Source organism: Xenopus laevis, chromosome 7L (genome assembly GCF_017654675.1).
Source record: "Xenopus laevis strain J_2021 chromosome 7L, Xenopus_laevis_v10.1, whole genome shotgun sequence".
Lineage (NCBI taxonomy): Eukaryota > Metazoa > Chordata > Amphibia > Anura > Pipidae > Xenopus > Xenopus laevis.
The window spans coordinates 63,254,909-63,277,072 of NC_054383.1; the positions used below are offsets into that span (position 1 = coordinate 63,254,909).

Here is a 22,164-nt window from a genome sequence, read left to right on the forward strand (position 1 = left end):
TAGGCTTGTGGCAAACATATCTGTTGTTTTAATAACTAAAGGGACACTATTGTGACAATGAAAATTCAATACAGAATATGGTACTGAATTTTAATTAATTATATTTTGAAAAATGTCTTATTTCAGTATGATGAAGCTTATATTTATTTTTTGTGATACTTCACCTTCACAGGGAACTTGAAGCTTTTTATGCAGTAGATAATTAGTTTACAGACTTTAGATAATCCCCCTGTATAATGGGCTCTGCTTACAAAACAGTCACAATAAAAGGGGGATGGTAAACTGGTAATCTAATTATCTTCCTCACAAGACTAAACATAAGATGGCCATAGACGCAAAGATCTGATCGAACGATTTTCGGACCGTTTGTGGAGATTTCCAACGTTTTTCGTCTGGCAGAGATCGGTCATTCAGTCGATCGGACAGGTTAAAAGATTTCTGACGGCTGCGGGTAATATCTCTGCATGTATTGCCGATCGTACGATTTTCAGTGGGAGACTAGTTTTGTCGGACATAATTTTGGTACGATTGCTGTCAGGGGCAGAACATGGGCTGATCTGTTCTTTTGTACTTTATTTGATCGGAATGGTTAGTGGCAGTTCGGGAGATGATTCGTACGATTGGATCTTTGCGTCTATGGCCAGCTATAGAGTACATTCAATGTACTGGTGAACCCTGTTTAGCTCAATGAATTACAAAAACCATAAGGAGGAATAGAGGGGGGCACTCAAAGAATATGTAGGTAGTAGAAAATACAAATGAAATAAATTATCCAGCAAAGTTCCAATGAATTATAACAGGGTATTTCCAATTGTTACTGGTGTCTTCTACTCCCCAAGGGTTGCTAACTCCTCCATGGTTGGTCAAACCAGAAATAGCTCTACAATATAAATACAGAAGAGGGGCACATGCCCATAGTGTAAAACTATTCATGGGATTTATTAAAAACACATACAGTAATTACACTTACAATGTAAGACTGAATGACTCCGCTCATCAGTGCCAATCGTGGAATCCACAATCCAATGGCTCACAATTCAATCAACTAAATGACTTCCTCAAGAGAATAAATCACGCATATCTGTTTGCACCCTTAGGCCAATTTTTAAATATCCTATATTGGTGCTCAAATAACCACTTCCTAAACTGAGGGATGCTTGTAAATGTATGTAAAGATAAATAAAGATATGGATCTGAAAGTAAAATATTCCAATATTTTACTTTTGCAGACAAGCTTCTATATTTATGTATAAAGCATTAAAGGTTGTGCAGAAGGTGGGTTCACCAATTCGTTTTGAGTTGGTTGCTTTCACCAAACCCTTGTTCAATATCTCTCTCTTTCTGATTTGACAGGATTATACTGGGTGTTGTAGGTATTGAACTAGTGACTATGTATAAGTCTGACCAGGATTTAGTGAATACATTGTATAAGAAGGAAAACATTTGAATTTTTAAACTAAATACTCTCTTCCCACATGGTTTAAAGGAAATTTCTGATCTACATTTTAGCTATGATATCTTCTATTTTTTTAAATCTTTCTTTTAATATATTGTGTATATTTATACACATATGTTTCTTTGGACAGTGGCCTTTTAAAGGAAGAGTAACATCAAAAAATAAAAGTGTTTTAAAGTAATAAAAATATAATGCAGTGTTGCCCTGCACCGGTAAAACTGTGGTTTGCTTCAGAAACACTTCTATTGTTTATATAAATAAGCTGCTGTGTAGTAATGGGGCAGGTAAAGGCTCAGGTTACACAGCAGATAACAGATAAGTTCTGTAGAACATAATTGTGTTATCGGTTATCCACTATTTAACCTGTGCCATATAGCCTTTTTAATTTCACCATTGCTACACAGCAGCTTGTTTATATAAACTATAATAGTGTTTCTAAAGCAAACAGATCAGTTTTACCAGTGCAGGGCAACAGAACATGATATTTTCATTACTTTAAAACACTTTAATTTTTTGGTGTTACTGTTCCTTAAATACATCCTGATCTACATGTTGACTCAAAAATGTTTTAAATTGCCAAAATACATATATTTTAGGGATGCACCGAATCCACTTTTTTGAATTCGGCCGAACCCCCGAATCCTTCACGAAAGATTTGGCCGAATACCGAACCAAATCCTAATTTGCATATTAGGATTTTTGGTAGTGAAAATCCTTGCACATGAGATATGTCCATCTTAGAGCCATTTTACTGAATGGCATTTGTCAAGGTTTTGCAATTACTTTTTTAGATTTGTTTGAACTTTTTACACTCCCTACTGCCTGCATGTTCTTAGCTCAGCCAATCTCCTGTAAATGCTACAGGTAAGCTGCTGCCTACCAATTAATTTTATTACTGATACTGCAGGCTTCCCTTAAAATCCTCCTTAGTCCCCTCCATTGTCACTGTGTGAGTAAGAAAATGATTAAAAGGCTAATATACCCTTTTCTACATACAGCACTTTCTTGCAGAATGTTTATTGCTTTATCAAAATTACCATTATAAAAATGCTGCTTCCAGATACACTATCTACCTTAAAGACGACTCTGCAAAATCAAAGATGTAGCACTCCACCTCTCCTCCTTGCCAGACTTCTAGACCAGAAGTTAGTTCTTTCTGCTCTAAAGGGGATTTTTCAGCTTGCCTTTCTTTTAGATTCCAGGAGAAGCTGGCAGTGTAAACTTGTTCACCATAATTTGTTCACCGTAATTTATTTCTGTAAAAGCAGACGAGCAGTGAAGGAATGCATGCACAGACTTTATGGGGTTCTTCGGTGGTTTTAGATTTATGACTGAAAAGCGTGCAGCGCTTTTCACAGAACCCATACCTTTTGTACCAACAGTATAAAAAACTGGTGATGGGTTCAAGGTAATTTCAGATGAGTCCAAACATGACTAGGTTTGGTACTCTTTATATCAAATGTGAATATCTGGGCAGGGGCAGGTCACACAGGATAGATGTTTAGTATCTATGGAATCCATGAGAGAATTAATAACCACAGAATATAATATCTCTCTCCTATGTACCTATAAGAAGTTATGGTCATTATATTCTTGGTACAGTTCCTACTCACAGAAGCTCATAAAATCAATCTGTGTTCTGCCCCTTGCATTCCTGAGGATGGAATGATGGATGGAAGGAGGGAGTGTGCAGTTACCTGATGCCCTGAAATCCTTGATAAATAGCTCAGCACTTCTGACTAAGAATTGGATTTACTTAGGAGGACCAATTGCAATTGGAAGTTATACCATTTGTTTCCCCTTGCCTCCAGGACCAAGAATGTTATACCTTTGAAACTAAGTATAGGTTTTCCATGTTTTCCCTTTTAATTTATAAAGTTTTAGTAATTGTATTCTTGAATGTATGTCTCTTTTGTAACATCTTTTTATTAATTGCACCGTTATAGCTTTTATATATAACTTTTACAAAGTTTGTTTTGTTGCTCTAAACGAACTTAGCCTGAGATTGTATACCTGTGAGCCTTAACCCTCTGCATGCTGAATGAAAATGCTAGTCTGTTTGTAGGCTGATTTACCCTTGGTGTGCTGGAGTACTGGTTGAATCTGTAGGAACTTACCCTGACTATAGTGAGAGAGTGTTTAATGCATTGGTGTATTGTGAGTTGGGAACAGGGGAATTGCCACATTAGCTTTCTATCGCCTGTTAATGATAGATGGTGGCAGTGAATGAATTTTCTGGATGTTGGTTGCTCTGTGGGGTGCTTTTGTGTTAGTCTATCTAACCTGTTTGCAAGGTGTGTGAGAGACTGAGTTAGTGACCCCTGATAGCCACACTTAAAGTCACGTGCGGCTGGAAGTACCGTATCTGTGACACCCACTTTATGGCCACACCCCCTAATTACCATGTCCATTTTACAAAATTTGGCAGGTTTTGAAAGTTTGAATACATTTCTGGGAGTTTTAGTACAATGATTTGTGTGTTATAACAGTTTTGCTAATGAAGGCAAATTGCCCTTAAGATGCTAGTCTCAGTTCTCCCAAGAGACCTAACTATCTTAAATTGTTATAATTGTTCCTTTGCTTATCTTAAATTGTAACAAAAGTATCTAAGTGCAGCTGATGACTGTTCTGGGGTCTCTGCCAAAAAACATCTTAATTTAATTAAGTTTCAGAAACTTTGTATCTTTTTCTGGAGTGCAGTGCAGGAGATCAAATAAAAAGTCAGGACATTTCAGTGAGAAAGCCGGGACTTCAGGCTGAGCTGTTGGGACTATCCCACAGAAAATGAAAACAAAATAAAAGTGAAAGTTGGGAGGTATGGAATCATGCCTCTCAATTTATGTTCAGTTTAAGTGGCTTTTCAAGTTTTGGGTATTTAAATTGGCCTAGGGGTGTAAAAAGATGATTTATTCCCCTGAGGAAGTCACTTGGACAAAACAAGTTGGACTGGGTTGATTAAATTGCGAGCCATTGGGCTAAGGACTCCACAATTGGCACCGGTGAGCTGAACGCTTCAATCTTATATTGTAAGTGCAATTGTGTGTTTTTAATTAATCAAGATAATGGTTTTACACTATGGGAGTGCCCTATATATATATATATATATATATATATATATATATATATATATATATATATATATATATATATATATATATATATATATATATATATATATATATATATATATATATATATATATATATATATATATATATATATATAGGTATATATAGTGGAGATGTTAGAGATCACATTCGCAAGTAATAAATGGATTTTTATTTGTGGACAATCGCTGATGTTTCGGCTGATACAACAGCCTTTCTTACATCAGCCGAAACGTCAGCGATTGTCCACAAATAAAAATCCATTTATTACTCTTAAGACCTGCGAGTGCGATATCTAACACCTCCACTGATTCTACTTTATCGAGGACTGCACCCAGGCATTTGTGACCTCAGTATCGTGAGTGCCGGTTATTCGTACTACTATATATATCTATATCTATATATATATTGTATAACAAAAAAAATTAAACTTTTCATAGGTAACAAATAGACAAAAATTTTCCACACAAGCACTTTTCAATGCACTCATGTTAAACAAGGGGGTATACTGCACCTGTAAGTAAATGAAACATTGAGGCACTTACCAGTGCAGACGGAGAGCATGTAAAAAAGCAGAAAGTCCCTCCATTACAAGTAGAATAGCCACTGTCAGGACAGCAAAAAAAGCAAAGACTGGGACAAGAACAATACCCCATGTGAAGGATAACTTGGAGAATCCAATTCTGATCACCATATTCCATAGGACCTCAGACAGCTCTGAAGAATAGAGATGGAAGATATGAAAAATAATCTTAAAATTACTTAAGTAGGGAAATCCTAATACTATACAAAAAATGTTATCTAATGACAGAAAATATATTTTTATTCAACTTTCCAGTGCGATAATATGTTTTAGTATGAAAGTAATATTGTGACAAAATTTGCAGTTGATATTCATAATTTTTTTTTTCCGGCATCTCTCCAGTCTAAAATTTCAAAAGTTGATATGGTGGTAGGGTTTAATTTACCCTAGCAACCAGACCCAGCAGTGACTTGAATGACAGTCTGGAAGAGGAATAGGGTAGGGCATGAATAGCAAAATAAGCAAGAAAATATACAAGAACAATAAAATTGACTACAAAAGCATTTTAAATCGCACGCTGTAAAGGGGGAGGAGTCAATTCAAAATTTATAAAAATTAAGCCCAACTGAAAAAAAAACTTGCTAAGAACAGAAAATTCTATAACATAAAAGGTATCTTAAAGATGAACTACACCTACAATAATTTAAAAAAGTAAATGTATATGCTATTGAAAGCATCAGCCTGTCTCTTTTTATTCCCTCACTGCTTATCCTGACTATATGTACCATTGAAAGAATATAGACAAGCTATCCTTCAGCTAAGATTCCAATACACACAATGACTTACTGTTTTTGTTATCCTTTTTCTAAGATTTGGTTGAGTGGTGAAGACAACAGAATAAAAAATGTGGTTAATGCACAAGTAGTAAACTTGCCTGGTGTGATATACAACATATAAATGAGGAACCTCAATTTTTGGAAATATGTAACATATAAAGTTTTTACATGTCTGGTTATCTATTGCAAACAATCAGCAGGTAGCATTTACTAGTCATCTGTTTAACTGTTTAACAAACATCCTGATTTGATAGCTATGATGAACTGCACCTGAGCAAACTGGGTTAGCATAGTAGATGTAGAGAGGGTACTCACTAGATACCATTGCAGCTCTTGAAATATAAACATGAAATCCCTCCTGTGAATGCCATATCCTAATCAAGATTCCACATGCACTGCAATCTTTATGGTACAGTTGGGTATTCACCACATACCCATATTAATGTTGGTATATACAGTTAACTCCTTAAACACCAGCTGTCCCATATCTCCCTTCACTTTGTGGGACCACTCACTCATTCATCAGCAAATCACACTATAATATACTGTAGGTCATACTTGCAGAATATATATGTATAGATCGATCCCATTATGACTACATCTAAATCCTGAGTATCCTAAACAAGTTTGCTTAAAAGATTTACAAATGATATGAAGAAACCCACCTCATCAGAGACTAGACTGAAAATTCATGCAGTTTTAAATAAAACATTGGCATCCCAGAGAGGAGGAACCAAGATTCATAATTTTTTATAGTGGTGGGAAAGCACCATGACGTCAGAGTCACTACCCAGGAGGAAAAAAAAACTCCTGCCTCTATTTGTCTGCTGAAAAGCTACTCCCCCCAATCCTACTAAAACATTTTTGTAGTGCAAAAAGTAAATATGTGCAGAACACTTTTCACTGCACCAATACAAAGCAGTACAGTATAAACAATTCATCAGTGAGTGCCCAGCAGTCACACCATGTCTGATGGGTTTTTTTTTTTTAAAATGATGCCCACACTGGGCCACAGCAATAGGCCTCTCAGACATCTGAAGGTGGAAAAACCCTTCCACACAAGCTTACACTCTGCTACGTACAATACACTAACCAGAACAGACTTAGGACAACCCAAACAACAGCTGAAGCACAATGAGCTTGACAAGGCTCATGTTTAAATCGCTACGAAAAAACTGTGTAGAGTCAACTAGTCAAACTGTTGACAAGGGGGAAAAAAGCCTACCCCTCTAAGGCCCAAAACCCACAAATGTGCATGGCAGGGTCCATTATCACATGCCCTAAGCAAATTGCTATTACATTCTCCCAATACTTTGCTGCATTATAGTGTACAAATGCTACCAAGACATCTCCTGACATACCTAGACACAAAACCAATGCCCATACTCCCTCAGTGATTGCAACAGTAACTTAATACCCCACTGAAGTGGAGATTCTTGCTGCCATAGCCTCCTTACCTTCCAACAAAACCCTGACTTGGTGGACTTCCATCAGATTAGTAGAAGTGGGAGGCAGACATACTGGCAAAATCCATACACAAAGGTAGATGAGGTAGAGTGAATCTCCTGAAAATGGTCTACCTGCCCAAATAGTGTTACATTTTCCACAACTCCCTTCAATACCATCAGTATACCTAAACAAATTGTTATGAAAATTTAGTATACAAACCTTCATTTGGAATTACAAAGCACTTTGCCAAGACCAAGCTTACAGCACCAGTGGAGGAGGGTGGCCTGGGAGTTCCGTATCTCTACATATACTACCTAGCCTCCCAACTTACCTCCCTCCAACCTTAATTTTTTCCTCAAGGCAACTATCATGGAATCCATTGCAACCTTACAGTAAAACTTAAATTTTGACTACCTACAGAGTTTGGACCATTGCTCTAAAAAAATTGTAACGCCAACCCATATTTATGCTTCCACGCATTCCACTGTGGGGTAACTTCCACTTGGAACACTTTAAAGGGAGTCTCATGATTTTTATAGTATCATTTTTATTACTAAATTACACTGTGTAATTAATTCAACATTTAAAATGTTACTTTTGAACCAATGAAGGCATTTTTAGCAATGCTGGTGTCAGGGAACTGTTATCAAGTCACCCACCTATTGTTATGTTGATGCTAGGGGGGAGGATGATATCACTCAACCTTGCAGCTCAGCAGTAAAATGTGACTGAAGTTTATCAGAGCATTATCATGGCTTAGGGCACCTGGCAAACTAACAACATGTTTAGTCCCATGTCAGATTTTGCAATTAACATAAAAAAAATCAGTTTGTTCTTTTGAAAAACAGATTTCAATGTAGATTTCTGATGGAGGAGCATTATTAACTGATGCATTCTGTAAAAAAAAAAAAACATGTTTTCCCATGACAAAATACAAAACTATGAACACTAGCTAACATATGGCATTAAAATTCTGGCAGACCTCCTCCACAACTGTAAATATTTGTCACTGGACCATACTGGGAATCCAATTTCAGCAGCAATTTACTTAGTTTGGGCTAATGACCATATTTTGTAACCTTTTGATGTAATAAAAGAACACTTTTTTTATATTGAGTGTGCAATCCTTTCTTTTATTTTGACTGTTGTAAGCCTTGGTGACTCTAATGGGGAGTCCCTTTTGGATTAGCACCTCATACTGTTTAATCGTGTGGTGTGCACCTTCTAACTATATTTCCTTTCCTGTAAAACAGCACAGGAACAGCTACAGCTATAGATGCTAAATCCAGAAAATCAACTGGTTTAAGCAGGGCTGTCCAACTGGCTGCCCTCCTGCAGCCATCACATTGCCCCCAATCTTTACCTGTGCCAGCAGCAGCAGCCAAAAATGAATCTGATCACATCATATTGCCCCCAAGTATTTATGTACCTGTGCCAGTGCCCAGCAGCAACAGCAAACATATGGCCCCCAATCTGTACTTGGCTGTGCCAGCAGAAAGCTTCACACTTTCACAGTTATAAAAAGAATCTCTTCAGTGCAACTGTGCAAGGCTAAGAGTAGCGAGCTCAAGCCACACCAAGCAGGCCGCCAGCTCTCTGCCACCCAACCACATCAGTGAAGTCATTGACGCGTGTACGCACGTCACGCTGCACCGCACAGAAGGAGCTATTACTTGCCGGCAAGAGGGAGAAGGAGGTGGATTCCACCCGACTGAGTGACTATGATTACTTTAACAAATTATTAAATGAACGCTGGAAAAAACTGAAAAAATAAAATCACCCTTATCAAGGTGTAAGCATATTATAAAGGCTTTTTAAGTGAAAATAATTTGTGCTGTTCCAACGTTCCTGTTGATGGTGTGTCAGTGGAAAGTGGCCATTGGAGAATGGGCACTACTTTGAGAAGATTATATAATGGTCGCGCGGACTGCTTGCTTCTTAATCAAATTCAAAGTCTGCTACAGGTCACGTAAAAAATAACTGACAATGTGATGAAGGAACTAAAAGACCTTGGCAATAGAACGCTAGCAGTCAAAGGCTGGAACAGGCAGGACTTTTGGCACAGAGGCTGGAATAGGCAGGACTGCTGGCACAAAGCCTGAAACAGATATGACTAACATTGGCTGGGATACTGGCACAGGAGTAGACACTGACTGGGTAGCTGGCACAGGAGCACTTCACGTAACATAGAGGACTTATAAGCACTTATAAGGACTTATGGCTGGATCATTCTGTCAGGTGTGAATGGTAGGCAGGTGCCAATGTACTGGATACCCCCATATACACATATTACAGTTCTTAGAATAATCTTAGAATAGATCCATGCACAATGAATGATTTAACAATAAACAAGTAAAGATGAATACGAGTAACAGCAATCTGAAGGAAAGTTCGTATAACAAAATCAAGGTCAGGGCTGGCAGCAACTGGAGAAACAAGCAGGAAGAGACTCAAGAAGCTCAGGAACACAGAAGCTAAGTGTCAGACCAAGTAAATGACTCAATGATTCAGCTAAGGAAGGCAGGGAGGTACTGGCTTAAATAGGCCATTAATTGGACAATTTCCAGCATCTGGTGTAATAACGAAAAAGCATTTGAGAACAGAGTACTGCAAGTTTAAGGGCAGTGGTATACGGGGAGATGTCACCCACAATTATCAAAACATTTCCCGAGCATGTGTCTCCATTGGAAATAACTGAAATCACTGGCGGTACAACCAGCATTGCCTCAAGAAGAAACTTCAAGCGATTTTGGAAGCGACAGATTTTTACCACCAGCGATCACATTATTGCAGATGGGAAAACTATTACAGGAGATTAATCGCCCGCAGAAGCAGAGATTTATAGCTGGCGATTGACCTCCTGGCGTTCCATTGCCCCAACGGGGCACACCAGAAAGATTCACTCAGGCTTAGGAGGATAGTCAATTCGCTAGCGTTACCGCCCGCAGGGACTTCGCCAATTTTCAAACGGGCACAGGTGTCACTTCGTTAGCGAAGGAGATAGATGCTAGCGTTGCTTGCACTCTTAACGCCAGGCGAATCTTCCCTCTTGCGAATGGACGTAACTCCGCAAATTTACTAAGATGTGGATTTTACTGAACGTTATCTCATTCGCCAGACTTGCCTTCGCCAGCTCAGACCAGGCAAAGTGCAATGGAATGCATAGGACTTCCTAAATTTTAAGTCCCAAAAAACTCTGGCGTCTTTTCCTTTTTTCAGAGTGATGGCCTACAAAGGTCAGTAAAAAATGTTTTTGGTTCCCTCCTCCATTTTCTAACATATGGAACATAAACTATACAGTGGGCTCATGTGTAGGGCATTATAACAACTCTATTTTATTTCTTAAGGTTCCCTGGACTTGTGTAATGTAATGTATTTGCTGCAACACATACGTCCATGTAACTTTATCATTTTGCCGTATGCAAATTAGGCAACGCTAGTGCATCTTCGCTTCAATTACCGAAGTGACGCTAGCAAAAATTCGCCAGCGTTCGGCACCCCGGACCCAACTCCGCACTTAACGAATTAGCGTTGCACTTGCGAATTTACGCCTGGCGAATTGTTGCGATGGCTGCAAAGCCGTCGCTGGTGAATTTTTGCCGGTTAGGGAATTTGCCCCATAGACCAGAGTTTGAATCCTAAAAAGTACAGGCAAATTTATTTCTCTGATACGACATGAGAGCCTGTTTTCAGCTTCCATTAGGGTCTGGCTGGGAGATTACTTCCCCCATTGGTGGCCTTCTATTGATAACCTTCTATTTTTGCCAATTACTAGGTGCTGTTTTTGGAAGTGAAAAGACCTCCTTGTTTACAAATTTAATATTCTTTATATACATCTTGTATCTTGTAACCATGGCAATAGTTTATGACCCAATGTTAATAGGTAGACCTTCCACAAAACCTTTTTTTAGCCTCCTGGAGGAGGTAGGCAGAGATTCTATAATTTTGTGTGTGTGTGTGTGTGTGTGTGGGAAGTGGGGGACTTATTAGACTTGATAGATAACAACCCAGAATAGGTGACGAATAGCCACAAGTGAAGAAATTGAGAACTAAAACAAATTTATTGATAGCTGAAAGAGAAATGAAGAAATTGCAATGCATTAAAAGTTTCATAAATCCAATAAAGCTGATACAATGTTAGCCCCGAACTAGGGGTAGAGGTCCTTAGATGGTTTAAGAATATTAAATATTAGAGCAACTACATATAGGTGACGTGTAATGAAGTTTTATTTTTTTTTATTTATTTTTTCTTAATACACCATTGGCATTAAGAACACTTTTTAGATTGAGAAAAAAAATATTGATGGAATGTGTACTTTCCAAAAACACATGGCTTCATGTTAGAGAAGAAGTCATGGCAGACTTAGAAAAGCAAATATATCGTTTTTAAGTAAATTAAAGTACCTACTGCTGGAAATGCCCCTCAAGAGAAAAAAAGGGTGAGGCACAGAGTGCATATGAAATCCAAAATTCTGCTGGCGTTAAGAGGGTACAGCACTGATGTATTGATGTCTTTTTTTGAATACATGCTCTTTTTTAAAAATATTTTGTCTAAGTGCATTTTATGGAGGTTGGAGGAGCAGCTTTTGGAAACACATATTAGCTGAAGGTGTTTACAAGGCCAAAGGCATCTGGTGAGTACCCACCTGCCCTATTGAAGTGAGGTTTTTCACTGTTTAAGCATTGCATTATACACCAGGATAGTTCTTGCATTTTGTGAGCTTTACCCTTTTTTTGATGCCTGGATCATTTGGTTTAGTAATACTTATACACTGTGTTGCTTTAAGTAGTAATTACATTTACTAAAATCACAAATTAATTTACTGTATATTGGAAAGATGCTTAGAACTTTATTTTCTTTAGTTATGCAAAGTTTAATTGATTTACCGTATATACTCGAGTATAAGCCGACCCGAGTATGCCGAGGTACCTAATTTTACCTACGAAAACTGGGAAAACTTATTGACTCTAGTATAAGCCTAGACACAACTACAGCCCTGTCTCCCAGCAGCGCACATTCCGCCAAAGCGACCCCCCCAGCGATCAACCTGACTTCTTTGCAAAGTTGATGGTGACAGAGAATTGCCAAACGGATTACTGTGTGCATTGTCCCACTGTCACACTACCATGTGCAGAGGGTGCTGTGTGATATTGCCATCACTGTTAATCTTTCTTATAACGAACAGAGGGCGCTGTGTGATATTGCAGTCACTGTTAATCTTTCATATAACCAACAGAGGGTGCACTGTTATTCTTTCATATAACCAACAGAGGGTGCTGTGTGATATTGCAGTCACTGTTATTCTTTCATATAACCAACAGAGGGTGCTGTGTGATATTGCAGTCACTGTTATTCTTTCATATAACCAACAGATGGCGCTGAGTGATATTGCAGTCACTGTTATTCTTTCATATAACCAACAGAGGGCGCACTGTTATTCTTTCATATAACCAACAGAGGGCATTGTGTGATATTGCAGTCTCTCCCCAAGTGAACTGTTGGTATAGGTATGATTAAAAGTGACTGCAATCTCAGCTACTGCCCGCTGACCCGAGTATAAGCCGAGGTAGACTTTTTCAGCACATTTTGGATGCTGAAAAACTCGGCTTATACTCAAGTATATACGTTTTTTATTATAATGATGGAAGAAAAAAAAAATTATATTTACGTGCGTGTGCCAAGCTAAGTGCCCACAGTCGAAGATACGATGCTGTATTAGATATGCAGCCCAGACAGTACTCTATGGTATGAATCATTTGATGCATGAAAACCTCAGCTGTATCAAACTGTAAAATGAAATAGATTAAAAAAAAGGCTAATTAGAAGAATGCATATAGAGGAAAACAACTGCAACTATTGATTTGTTGTTCTACTGAAGACTATGGCCACATTGCCCTGATTCTTGGCCTGCAGATAAATCAGCCCCTACACTTAAATCAGCACTCTGGAATCACTGTGTTGACCCTAGTCCAGGCACATGGAGCAGAATGGCACTGAATCATGCGAGTATGCATTTTGGGTCTAAAATCTACTCTTGTACCCGGGCCGATGTAGTGGCTCCAGATGCAGACTCAGAAGAGTGTTGATCCAAGGATAGGGGATGAATCTTGCTCTGTTTTATCTGCAGGCTGAGAGTCAGCCCAGTGTGGCCATTGAAAATAAAAGTTTCAATCATTTATTGTTATGTCTCTTCACAACAGGTGTCTTGAAACTTTTGCGTATGAGCCTATGAGCTGCATGGAGTCTGGTGTATGAGATCATCATTGTGATATTTAGTATGTGCTGATTGGACCACCGCATAAAAAACTGAAATTTAATAACTTAGGGCAGCACTTTCCAGTGTACCATTTGAGACTAATGTCACAGACCAAGTTTCATAGTTTATAGGGCAAATTCACTCAAATGAGGGATAATACTGTTTCCAAAGGAGACAATACCCAATATAGTTTGTGCAAGTACACGCCTGTATTTTATTTACAGCATGTTTTTTTGACAGCATAGCACAGCTTTTCAAGTCAGACAACATAAGCAAATCAACAAATTAAAGTTAAAGGGGTGGTTCACCTTTAGAATGGCCAATTCTAAGCAATTTTTCAATATATTTTTTTATAGTTTTTGCATTATTTGCCTTCTTCAGACTGTTTCCAGCTTTCAAATGGGGACACTGACCCTCCCTCCCCCTTCTAAAAACCAAGGCTACAGACATACTGTTATTGCTACATACTTTTTATTAGTCCTTTTTCTATTCAGGCCTCTCCTATTCATATTCTCTCTAACTCTTATTGAGATCAGTGCAGGGCTGCTAGGGTAATTTGGACTGAATTTGTTTCATGATTCACAGAGTCCCGGTAGCTTGCCAAATTTCAAGATTTTGGGGTAAATTCACCAAAAATGTAATTTCAGCCTTAGGAGTGGAAATCGGTAAATTGCTGAGATTCAGTGTGAGCAAATTCAGAGTTTTGTGCTCTGCAGTGGAACGCATGCTCTGAGAGACATCAGGCACCATCTTGGATTTTTGGAAAGAGTTATTTGTAAAGTGGAGACATCACGAAAAGGCTATTGGGTCTCTTTTTTGTACTCTGGGATAAACGTTATTGTGACTATGATGTTTTTAATTAGATTGCTTGGAATCACTTGGTATTTTTAATGAATATGTATAAATATGTTGCCAGCAGCCTCAGTTTGGCCAAACGAGTGGGGCATAGTGTGTAGTTTGCTTACAGTGACAACCTCACAGATATTTCAGAGATTTTAGGGCCTAGTTAAGAGCTAGGCACTGCTCTTTTACAATGCTTAGTTTTTTCTCAGGCTGAGAGGCAAGCAGCCGGCATTTGGTAGCCTCGTAATGTAAGGCCATCTTGAGTTTTCGGCTCAAGAACACATCTGGGTATTTCTCACCATTAATTACCAGTGTACATACAGCATGTAGTATATAAACGTCATACTACAAGGCTGATTAGTAATTCATTCAGATTCAAATTACACAGCAGCTCTAAAACCAGTACAAATGCAGCATGTGATAATTAGCCCTGTAGCATTAGCTTCTACTGTATGACAACCACATACATTTCAACATTAGCCCAGAGCACACTGAGGATGTGCAGTGTCACGGACACTCCTTAAAAAGCCAAGATTGTAAGCTCCTGTGACAACACTGAAGGCCTGGAAATGTTGTAGAGATGCTGAACCTTTAGGCTGCTGAATAAGTTCAGTATTGAACATTTGGCATTTCTAGCCATATTCACGTTTAGGGTTTAGTACTCCTTTAAGTCAGTCAAAGATGCTGCACTTTAACAATTAGATCATCCACTCTTGGCCTAGCGTTTGCATTAAATCTTGATTCCTCCTTAGTTTGCATTCATCTTTTCAAAGGGCAATGAACCATCACCTTCAGAATTAAACCAATTCAGCTAGACTACTCTCTGTGTTTGTCATTCCCAGGTCTAACATTTTCTTGACTTCCTTTAAATTAGCCAGTCTATGGGCATTTGGGACTCAAGTGTTCTCTGATTGTCTTACAACAATCTATCAGAAGTCAGTTCTTCATGTCTGTTCATCAGCTGACTTCTGGGGCATAGATTCGCAGGAGGAGGGGTTTATTCTTCCACTGTAGAGAGCACTAGTAAGGCCCCATCTAGAACATGCCCTACAGTTTTGGTCTCCAGCGCTCCAGGACATTATTGAATAAGAGAGGGTCCACAGAAGTGCAACTAAGATGGTAAAAGTTATGGAAAATCTTAGCTATGAGGAAAGACTGGATAAGTTGGGGTTGTTCACACTGGAGAAGAGGCGCTTAAGGAGTGATATGATAACTATGTATAAATATATATGGGGATCATACAATAACCTCTCTAATGCTTTATTTATCAGTAGGTCCTTCCAGCTGATAGGCGGTCACCCATTCCGATTAGCAGAAAGGAGATTCCGTCTAAATATTATATTATATTATATTTTTTTACAATGAGAGCTGTGAAGATGTGGAATTCTCTCCCTGAATCAGCCATGCTGGCTGATATACTAGATAGCTTTAAGAAGAGGTTGGATGGATTTTTAGCAAGGGAAGGAATACAGGGTTATGAAAGATAGCTCATAGTATAAGTTTATCCAGGGACTGGTCCCATTGCCATCTTGGAGTCAGGAAGGATTTTTCCCCCTCTGGATCAACTTGCAGTTATATATAGATTAAAAAGTTTGAACTTGATGGACATGTGTCTTTTTTTCAGCCTAACTTACTATGTTAGTATGTTCTGCTGCATTATTACTTTAAATAGCAATTGCATTTACAAATACATGTATGGGATCCCTTATCTGAAAACACAGCCAAAATGCTCTGAATCATGGAAAGTCCATCTCCCATAGAGACCATTTTTAGCAAAATCATTCTAATTTTTTTTTATTGATTTAAGTTTTCTCTGTAGTAACCAAGCTCCATAATCTATATAAGTGGCAAAAAAAAAAACCATATTGGGTTCCTTTAATGTTTAAATGATTCTAGCAGGCTTAAGAAATCGTGTTCCAAATTAGAGAAAGGTCCCTTATCTCGAAAATCCGTGGTCCCAAGAATGGATTATTACTGTTTTAGGAAAACGGTATGCAGTATTTTACTGATGATTGTGTGCTCTGTACTATACCTAAACCATTAGTTCCAACCAAAAATGTGTCAGAAGTTGCTTTTTTAATGGCTATTTTCTTGTACTGAGTCGTCTCAGTACAATATTATTACAATATTAAATCTTAATAAAAATTAATCCTAGGGAAACCACCTGTTCTAAACAACTGAAAGTATAACATTTGTGGACATGAATATGCTGTTGCAGGTTGTGAAAAAGACTTTTCTGTTAACTCTTGTACCCTAACAACCCCAAGCTTATGATTTAAATCTTCTGTTACTATTGTATAAAGTACCTTTTCACTGCCATGTGCTCCATCATGCTGTGTAGTATTAGCAACATGTCCTGTGGGTACTGTGCTTTCATCTTCCAATAAAGCTTCTCTGTCTCCATCATTCAGCGAGTGCTAAAAAAAAATAATCAAACTTTTAAAGAGACACCTTCCTAAAAGCAATGGGACAGGTTTAATACAATCAAGGTGGTAATATACCTGGTTCTGATGTGCACTGCCTTTTTTACGATGCTGAATAAGGAGACATATTGGATCCCCCAGCAACAGAACTGGGACACATAGAATAGCGACAATCACCAAAACGATCTGTACAACATGCTAAAAAATATTTAAAAAATGTTTTATTCATACTGACAATCCTTTAATCTCTAAAAATAAAATTTCTTAAAATCACCCATGTTTTTGTAGGTGTGTATGCAAAAGCACTCTGTTTTAAAGGCAATTTTTTTTTTCCCACCACGTAAGTCAGTACAAATGCATATATAATTAACTTGTACTTGGAATCCTTGATGATAGACCGAAATGTTGGAAAAAGTAGCGTAACTATAGAGACAGCAGACCCTATAGGGGGGCCCGTAGGACAGGGAGGCCCAGACCACGGGGTCTGCTGCACAACCCCCCCCCCCCCCCCCGCTGCAGGCACTTGTATATGTAAAAATATGCACTCGCAAATCGCAACTCATGAGCGTGAGTGCGTGAGGATGTACAGGGGTTGGAACAGGGCGGCCCTTCCAAATTGTTTTTGCTGGGGGGGGCCTTGCGACTGCTGTTATACCACACTTTGCAAAACAAAGTGGAATAAATCAACACTAACGTGACATTGGTGTGCTGATCCTTCCTTCAATTATCTACACAATTTAAATCAAGCACTCGTTTTCTTAACTAGATCAGAGTGCGGACACACATCTGAACAATCATAATGCACAGGTGCTGCCAAATAGGTACCGTACTAGAACAAAAATGTACATGACAATTCATACATTTTGGGGCTGCTGTAAGATGCCACAGACACATTGTCACTAGTTATTGGACCTGTGGAGGTTGTTTGGGACTTTGTGTACTTGACATGCCAGGACCTGTTTTGATTTCCAGTGTGGACCTGGGTGTAGAGATATACACTGAGACTTTACAATGGCTGGGCAAAGTTGAGTCCTTATCTAGGTTCCATGCTAATCTGAATGGGATACATCCCTCCATTTCCTACTTTGATATGCTATCCAAAAAAATACAATGTTTTGGACACAATGGTATATTAAAGACAGGAGGGTGAAGTGGATACAACATTCTATATGAAACCGACAGATTTAAATCAGCTTCTTCACTATAGAAGTTATCCTAAATGTGTCAAGAAATCTTTACCGCTGAGTCATCTAACTACAGTTAACAGAATAAGGATGAAAGGTCAAGACAACAAGGACTAAAAAAATTCAAGGGAGAGAGGTTATCCAGAAGCAGTTATAAAGGAAGCTAGAGGTAGAATTGAATGTCCAAGGATTAGGAAAAGTGTAAATAAAGGATTCGATTTGCAACACAAATTAATAATAAGATTCACGAGATTTGAAATATTCTGCACCATCACTGGTATCTTTTCTTATGGCAGAAATAGCCTGATGAAGTAAAACCCTAAAGAGCAAGAAAAGTAAGGATTCAACTAGAATATTTAGGTTTCCTACATTATCTCTCTACTCTGCAACATACAACCTTACATTGCTCAAAACATTTTTTACATACACAGCTGTGTTTCAAAACATTATTCTAAGAAAGGTAATAGAATCTTTAATTCAAATAAATAAAGGGGCAGTTTTTATATATATTGCAAATCTGGGTTCCAGCAGAGTGTTCATGCCTGACAAGATCACCAGCATACTGTGGATAATATAAAGAGCTAATGGTGCCAGCTATTGAGACATAGATAGGGCTGCTGTTATTCTAGGCTCGAACTCTATGTCCTGTGTATAAAAAAAACTATTTTTAGCATGAACCAATGGCAGACTTTCTTTTACCTGAAAAAGGGAAGAACACATTACAGCTGTCTCTTACCTGTCCCTGGTATAATTCTCGGTTTCCTGGGTTCTGAGCGAAAAGGAACATGTCTATAAAATGTATAAGAATACTTGGGGCCCACGCAGCATCCTCAGTTGTCAGTGCAATCCATTTATACACCACCATAAAAACCAGGTACCCGAAGAGACAAAGCAGGAACAACAATTCTGGAAGGGTTATGATGAAGATGCGGTATATTTGTCTAAAGTGACTGAGGGAGAAAAAGTCAAGATATAATGATAGATATTATTGAAACATACCAGTTCAAGATAGGTCAGTGGTTCACAGACTTGTGCCCTGATCCCTAAATCAAATTTCAGTTGCTAGCTTACCTAGGTTGAAAAAAGACAAGTCCATCAAGTTTAACCTTTAATGGCTATATTAACTGCCTAACTGCTAATAAATCCACAGGAAGGCAAACCCATCCGAAGACTCTCTAATATGTCTCATAGAGGGAGGCAAATCAACTGTGTACAAAGAGCTATTTTCAATAAAACTGTATTTTCTCACTTGATGAAAAACCATCCAACACCTTAACACAGAATAACTATACTCGTTTAACTCATTTATCCCATTTAACACAGAAAATTGCATCACAGCCCATCTAATTTCGGAGTTTTTTTCCGAGGCCTCATATGAACAAGGGTTCCATGTTAATATTCAGAAAGGATTTTGTATACTCTTGGTAAGGTTAAATGTGTTAAATGAGTTTCTTGGGTCATGATGCATTTAACACACAAATCCAAGTGGCTACGTCTGTATATTATGTATCTGCCAGCACAACCACTTCAGGGAGAGAATTCTACAACTTCACAACTCTCACAGTGAAAAACCCTTTCTGAATATTAACATGGAACCTCCTTCCTACTAATCAGAACGGGTGCCCTTGTGTCTGCTGGAAGGACCGACTGGTAAATAAATGATTAGATTTATATATTTTATTATATTTTTTTATATATACAGTATATATATATATATATAAAATCTGGAAGAGAGAGTCTCTCACTCACAAGTAATAAAAGTCATTAAAGTGGTTTATTGTTTCACAGAGGAAAGCGCTCTTCCAGATTATATGCAGTCTTGTAGATCTATACATAGTTATATCATCTCATCCTAAGCCAGTTTGTAGGTCAGTTTGTTTTATGGGTGACTTCAATTATCCAGACACTGACTGAAGTAATGGGGCTGCCAAGTCAGAGAGAGTTAGCAAGCTTTTATTTCAGGTAATTAGGAATGCTTTTCTATTGGACCTGGTAATGACTAATAATACAGAACTCATCTCTAGCATTTCCATGGGTGCGCATTTACCGAACTGTGATCTTAACATGGTCTCCTTTAAGATTATGTTGCAGAGTAACTAAAACACTACATTATAGTGATGCACACTTGACTAAGGGCATCTCTGCAACATATTAACTGGGAAAGACTCTTCACTGGGTTAAACACAAAAGGAAAATTAAAGGAAAATAAAAGGAAAAAAGTTTTAGTGCTGAGGTTGGTAAACAAAAACAATCTTTTAAGGCATTTAATTAGCTGGTGTAGCGGAAACTTTTAACAAGTACAAGGAGGCAAATAAAACATGCAAATAAGTTATCAGGCAAGCTACTTTAGAAATGGAAAAGGATATTGCAGCAAGGAGTAAAATTAATCCAAAATAATTTTTTAAATATGTATATAGTTAAAAAAAAGAAAGAAGGATTGGAACCCTTATTATCAGAGGAAGGTCAGTTGGTCGAGGAGTACAGGAAAAAAATAAAGAAAAATAGATTCTGAACTGTTATTTTTCATCTGTCTACACAACTGAGGAAACAGCTAATGAAGACTTCCTTTCTAATACACTCAAACCTACTACCATAACTACTGAGGCGTGGGTCACTTAGGAGGAAATTCAAGACCAAATGGTATTTATCCCAGGGTACTAAACAAGCTTACATAGTAACATAGTAAGTTAGGTTGAAAAAAAAAGGCACATGTCCATCAAGTTCAACATTTTAACTCTATTTTAACCCGCCTAACTACTAGTTTATCCAGAGGAAGGCAAAAAAAAATAAAAATAACATTTGAAGCCTCTCAAATTTGCCTCAGAGGGGGAAAAAATTCCTTCCTGACTCCAAGATGGCAATCGGACTGGCAAAACTTATTTTCGTAATTTTTCAAGATAGCAGCAAACTGAAAAATTAAGTTCAATGTTGACAAGTGCAAAGTTTTGCACTTTCATAGACATAATATAAATGTGAGGCCACAGGGGGGAATGTGCAGCTCGATATCCAGCCCTGATTCCATAAAGTAGTCTAATTCCAGACAGTGTTTGTTTGTGGCTACTACAGCAAATAAAGTACTGTCTTGGATAAAAAAGGTATTAATTCAAGGGGTGAAAATATTTTACATTTTTATAGGTCCCAATTAAGGCCTCACCTTGAGTATGCAGTGCAGTTTTGGATTCCAGCCCAAAATGAGCTGAAGAAAGTGTAGAGATTTGCAACTAAACTGGTAAAGGGGAAGGAAAATTTTAACGGGACAGTTGGGAAGTATGCTAGAGTGACCTATAACAATTTCTGTCCTGGCACTTACTTCTCCTATAATGAGGTCTACCACCACCTCAGGCCCTAACAGCAACACCCCGCTTCCTCCAGCTAGTGGGTGCACTGGAAAGAGGCTGAGCATGTGGGTATCCCATTTTATAATCTCAGGGAACTACTCCCACTCCCCTCTGGGAAAAAGGACTCAACCTAGCTGGTCAACTCAATCGCTGGGGCTTAGAAAAACCTTACCCTCTTACACTTACTTTAGCCAAGTTTATCTATAAGAACTCCAAAATAAAATTATTCGAGTTTCTAAAAACATGAATATTCAAGATTTATTAAAGGGGTTGTTCACATTAGAGTTTTTAGTATGACGTAGATATTGACATTCTGAGACAATTTGCAATTGGTTTTAATTGTTTATTATTTGTGGTTTTTGAGTTATTTCACTTTTTATTAATCAGCTCTCCGGTTTGGTGTTTTTGCAATCTGGTTGCTAGGGTCCAAATTACCCTAGCAAGAATTTACTGATTTGAATATCAAGAATATGAATAGGAGAAGAATAATAAAAAGTAGCATTAACAATACATTTGTAGCCTTACAGAGAATTTGTTTTTAGATGGGGTCAGTGATCCCCATTTGAAAGCTGAAAAGATTCAGAAGAAGAAGGCAAATAATATAAAAAAAACTATAAAAAATAATGAAGACCAATTGAAAAGTTGCTTAGAATTGGCCATTCTATAGCATACTAAAAATTACCATAAATGTAAACCACGCCTATTACGAGCAAAAACTCCAAAAACAAAAGCTATTTTGATTAAGTCC

General features: G+C 37.9%; 1 protein-coding gene across 4 annotated transcripts in view; it reads right to left on the reverse strand.

Annotated features, from left to right (window-relative positions):
• Positions 1-22,164, reverse strand: part of tcirg1.L (T cell immune regulator 1, ATPase H+ transporting V0 subunit a3 L homeolog) — a 61,938-nt gene that overhangs the window by 343 nt on the left and 39,431 nt on the right. For all 4 annotated transcript variants that reach the window (XM_018225583.2, XM_018225582.2, XM_018225584.2 and 1 more), the window contains exons 15-19: positions 18,815-19,028; positions 16,973-17,092; positions 16,778-16,888; positions 13,041-13,158; positions 5,109-5,280 (exon numbers count right to left, since the gene is read on the reverse strand). In XM_018225583.2, the coding sequence (XP_018081072.1) occupies positions 5,109-5,280; positions 13,041-13,158; positions 16,778-16,888; positions 16,973-17,092; positions 18,815-19,028 (735 nt within the window). The remainder of the gene's footprint in view (positions 1-5,108; positions 5,281-13,040; positions 13,159-16,777; positions 16,889-16,972; positions 17,093-18,814; positions 19,029-22,164) is intronic.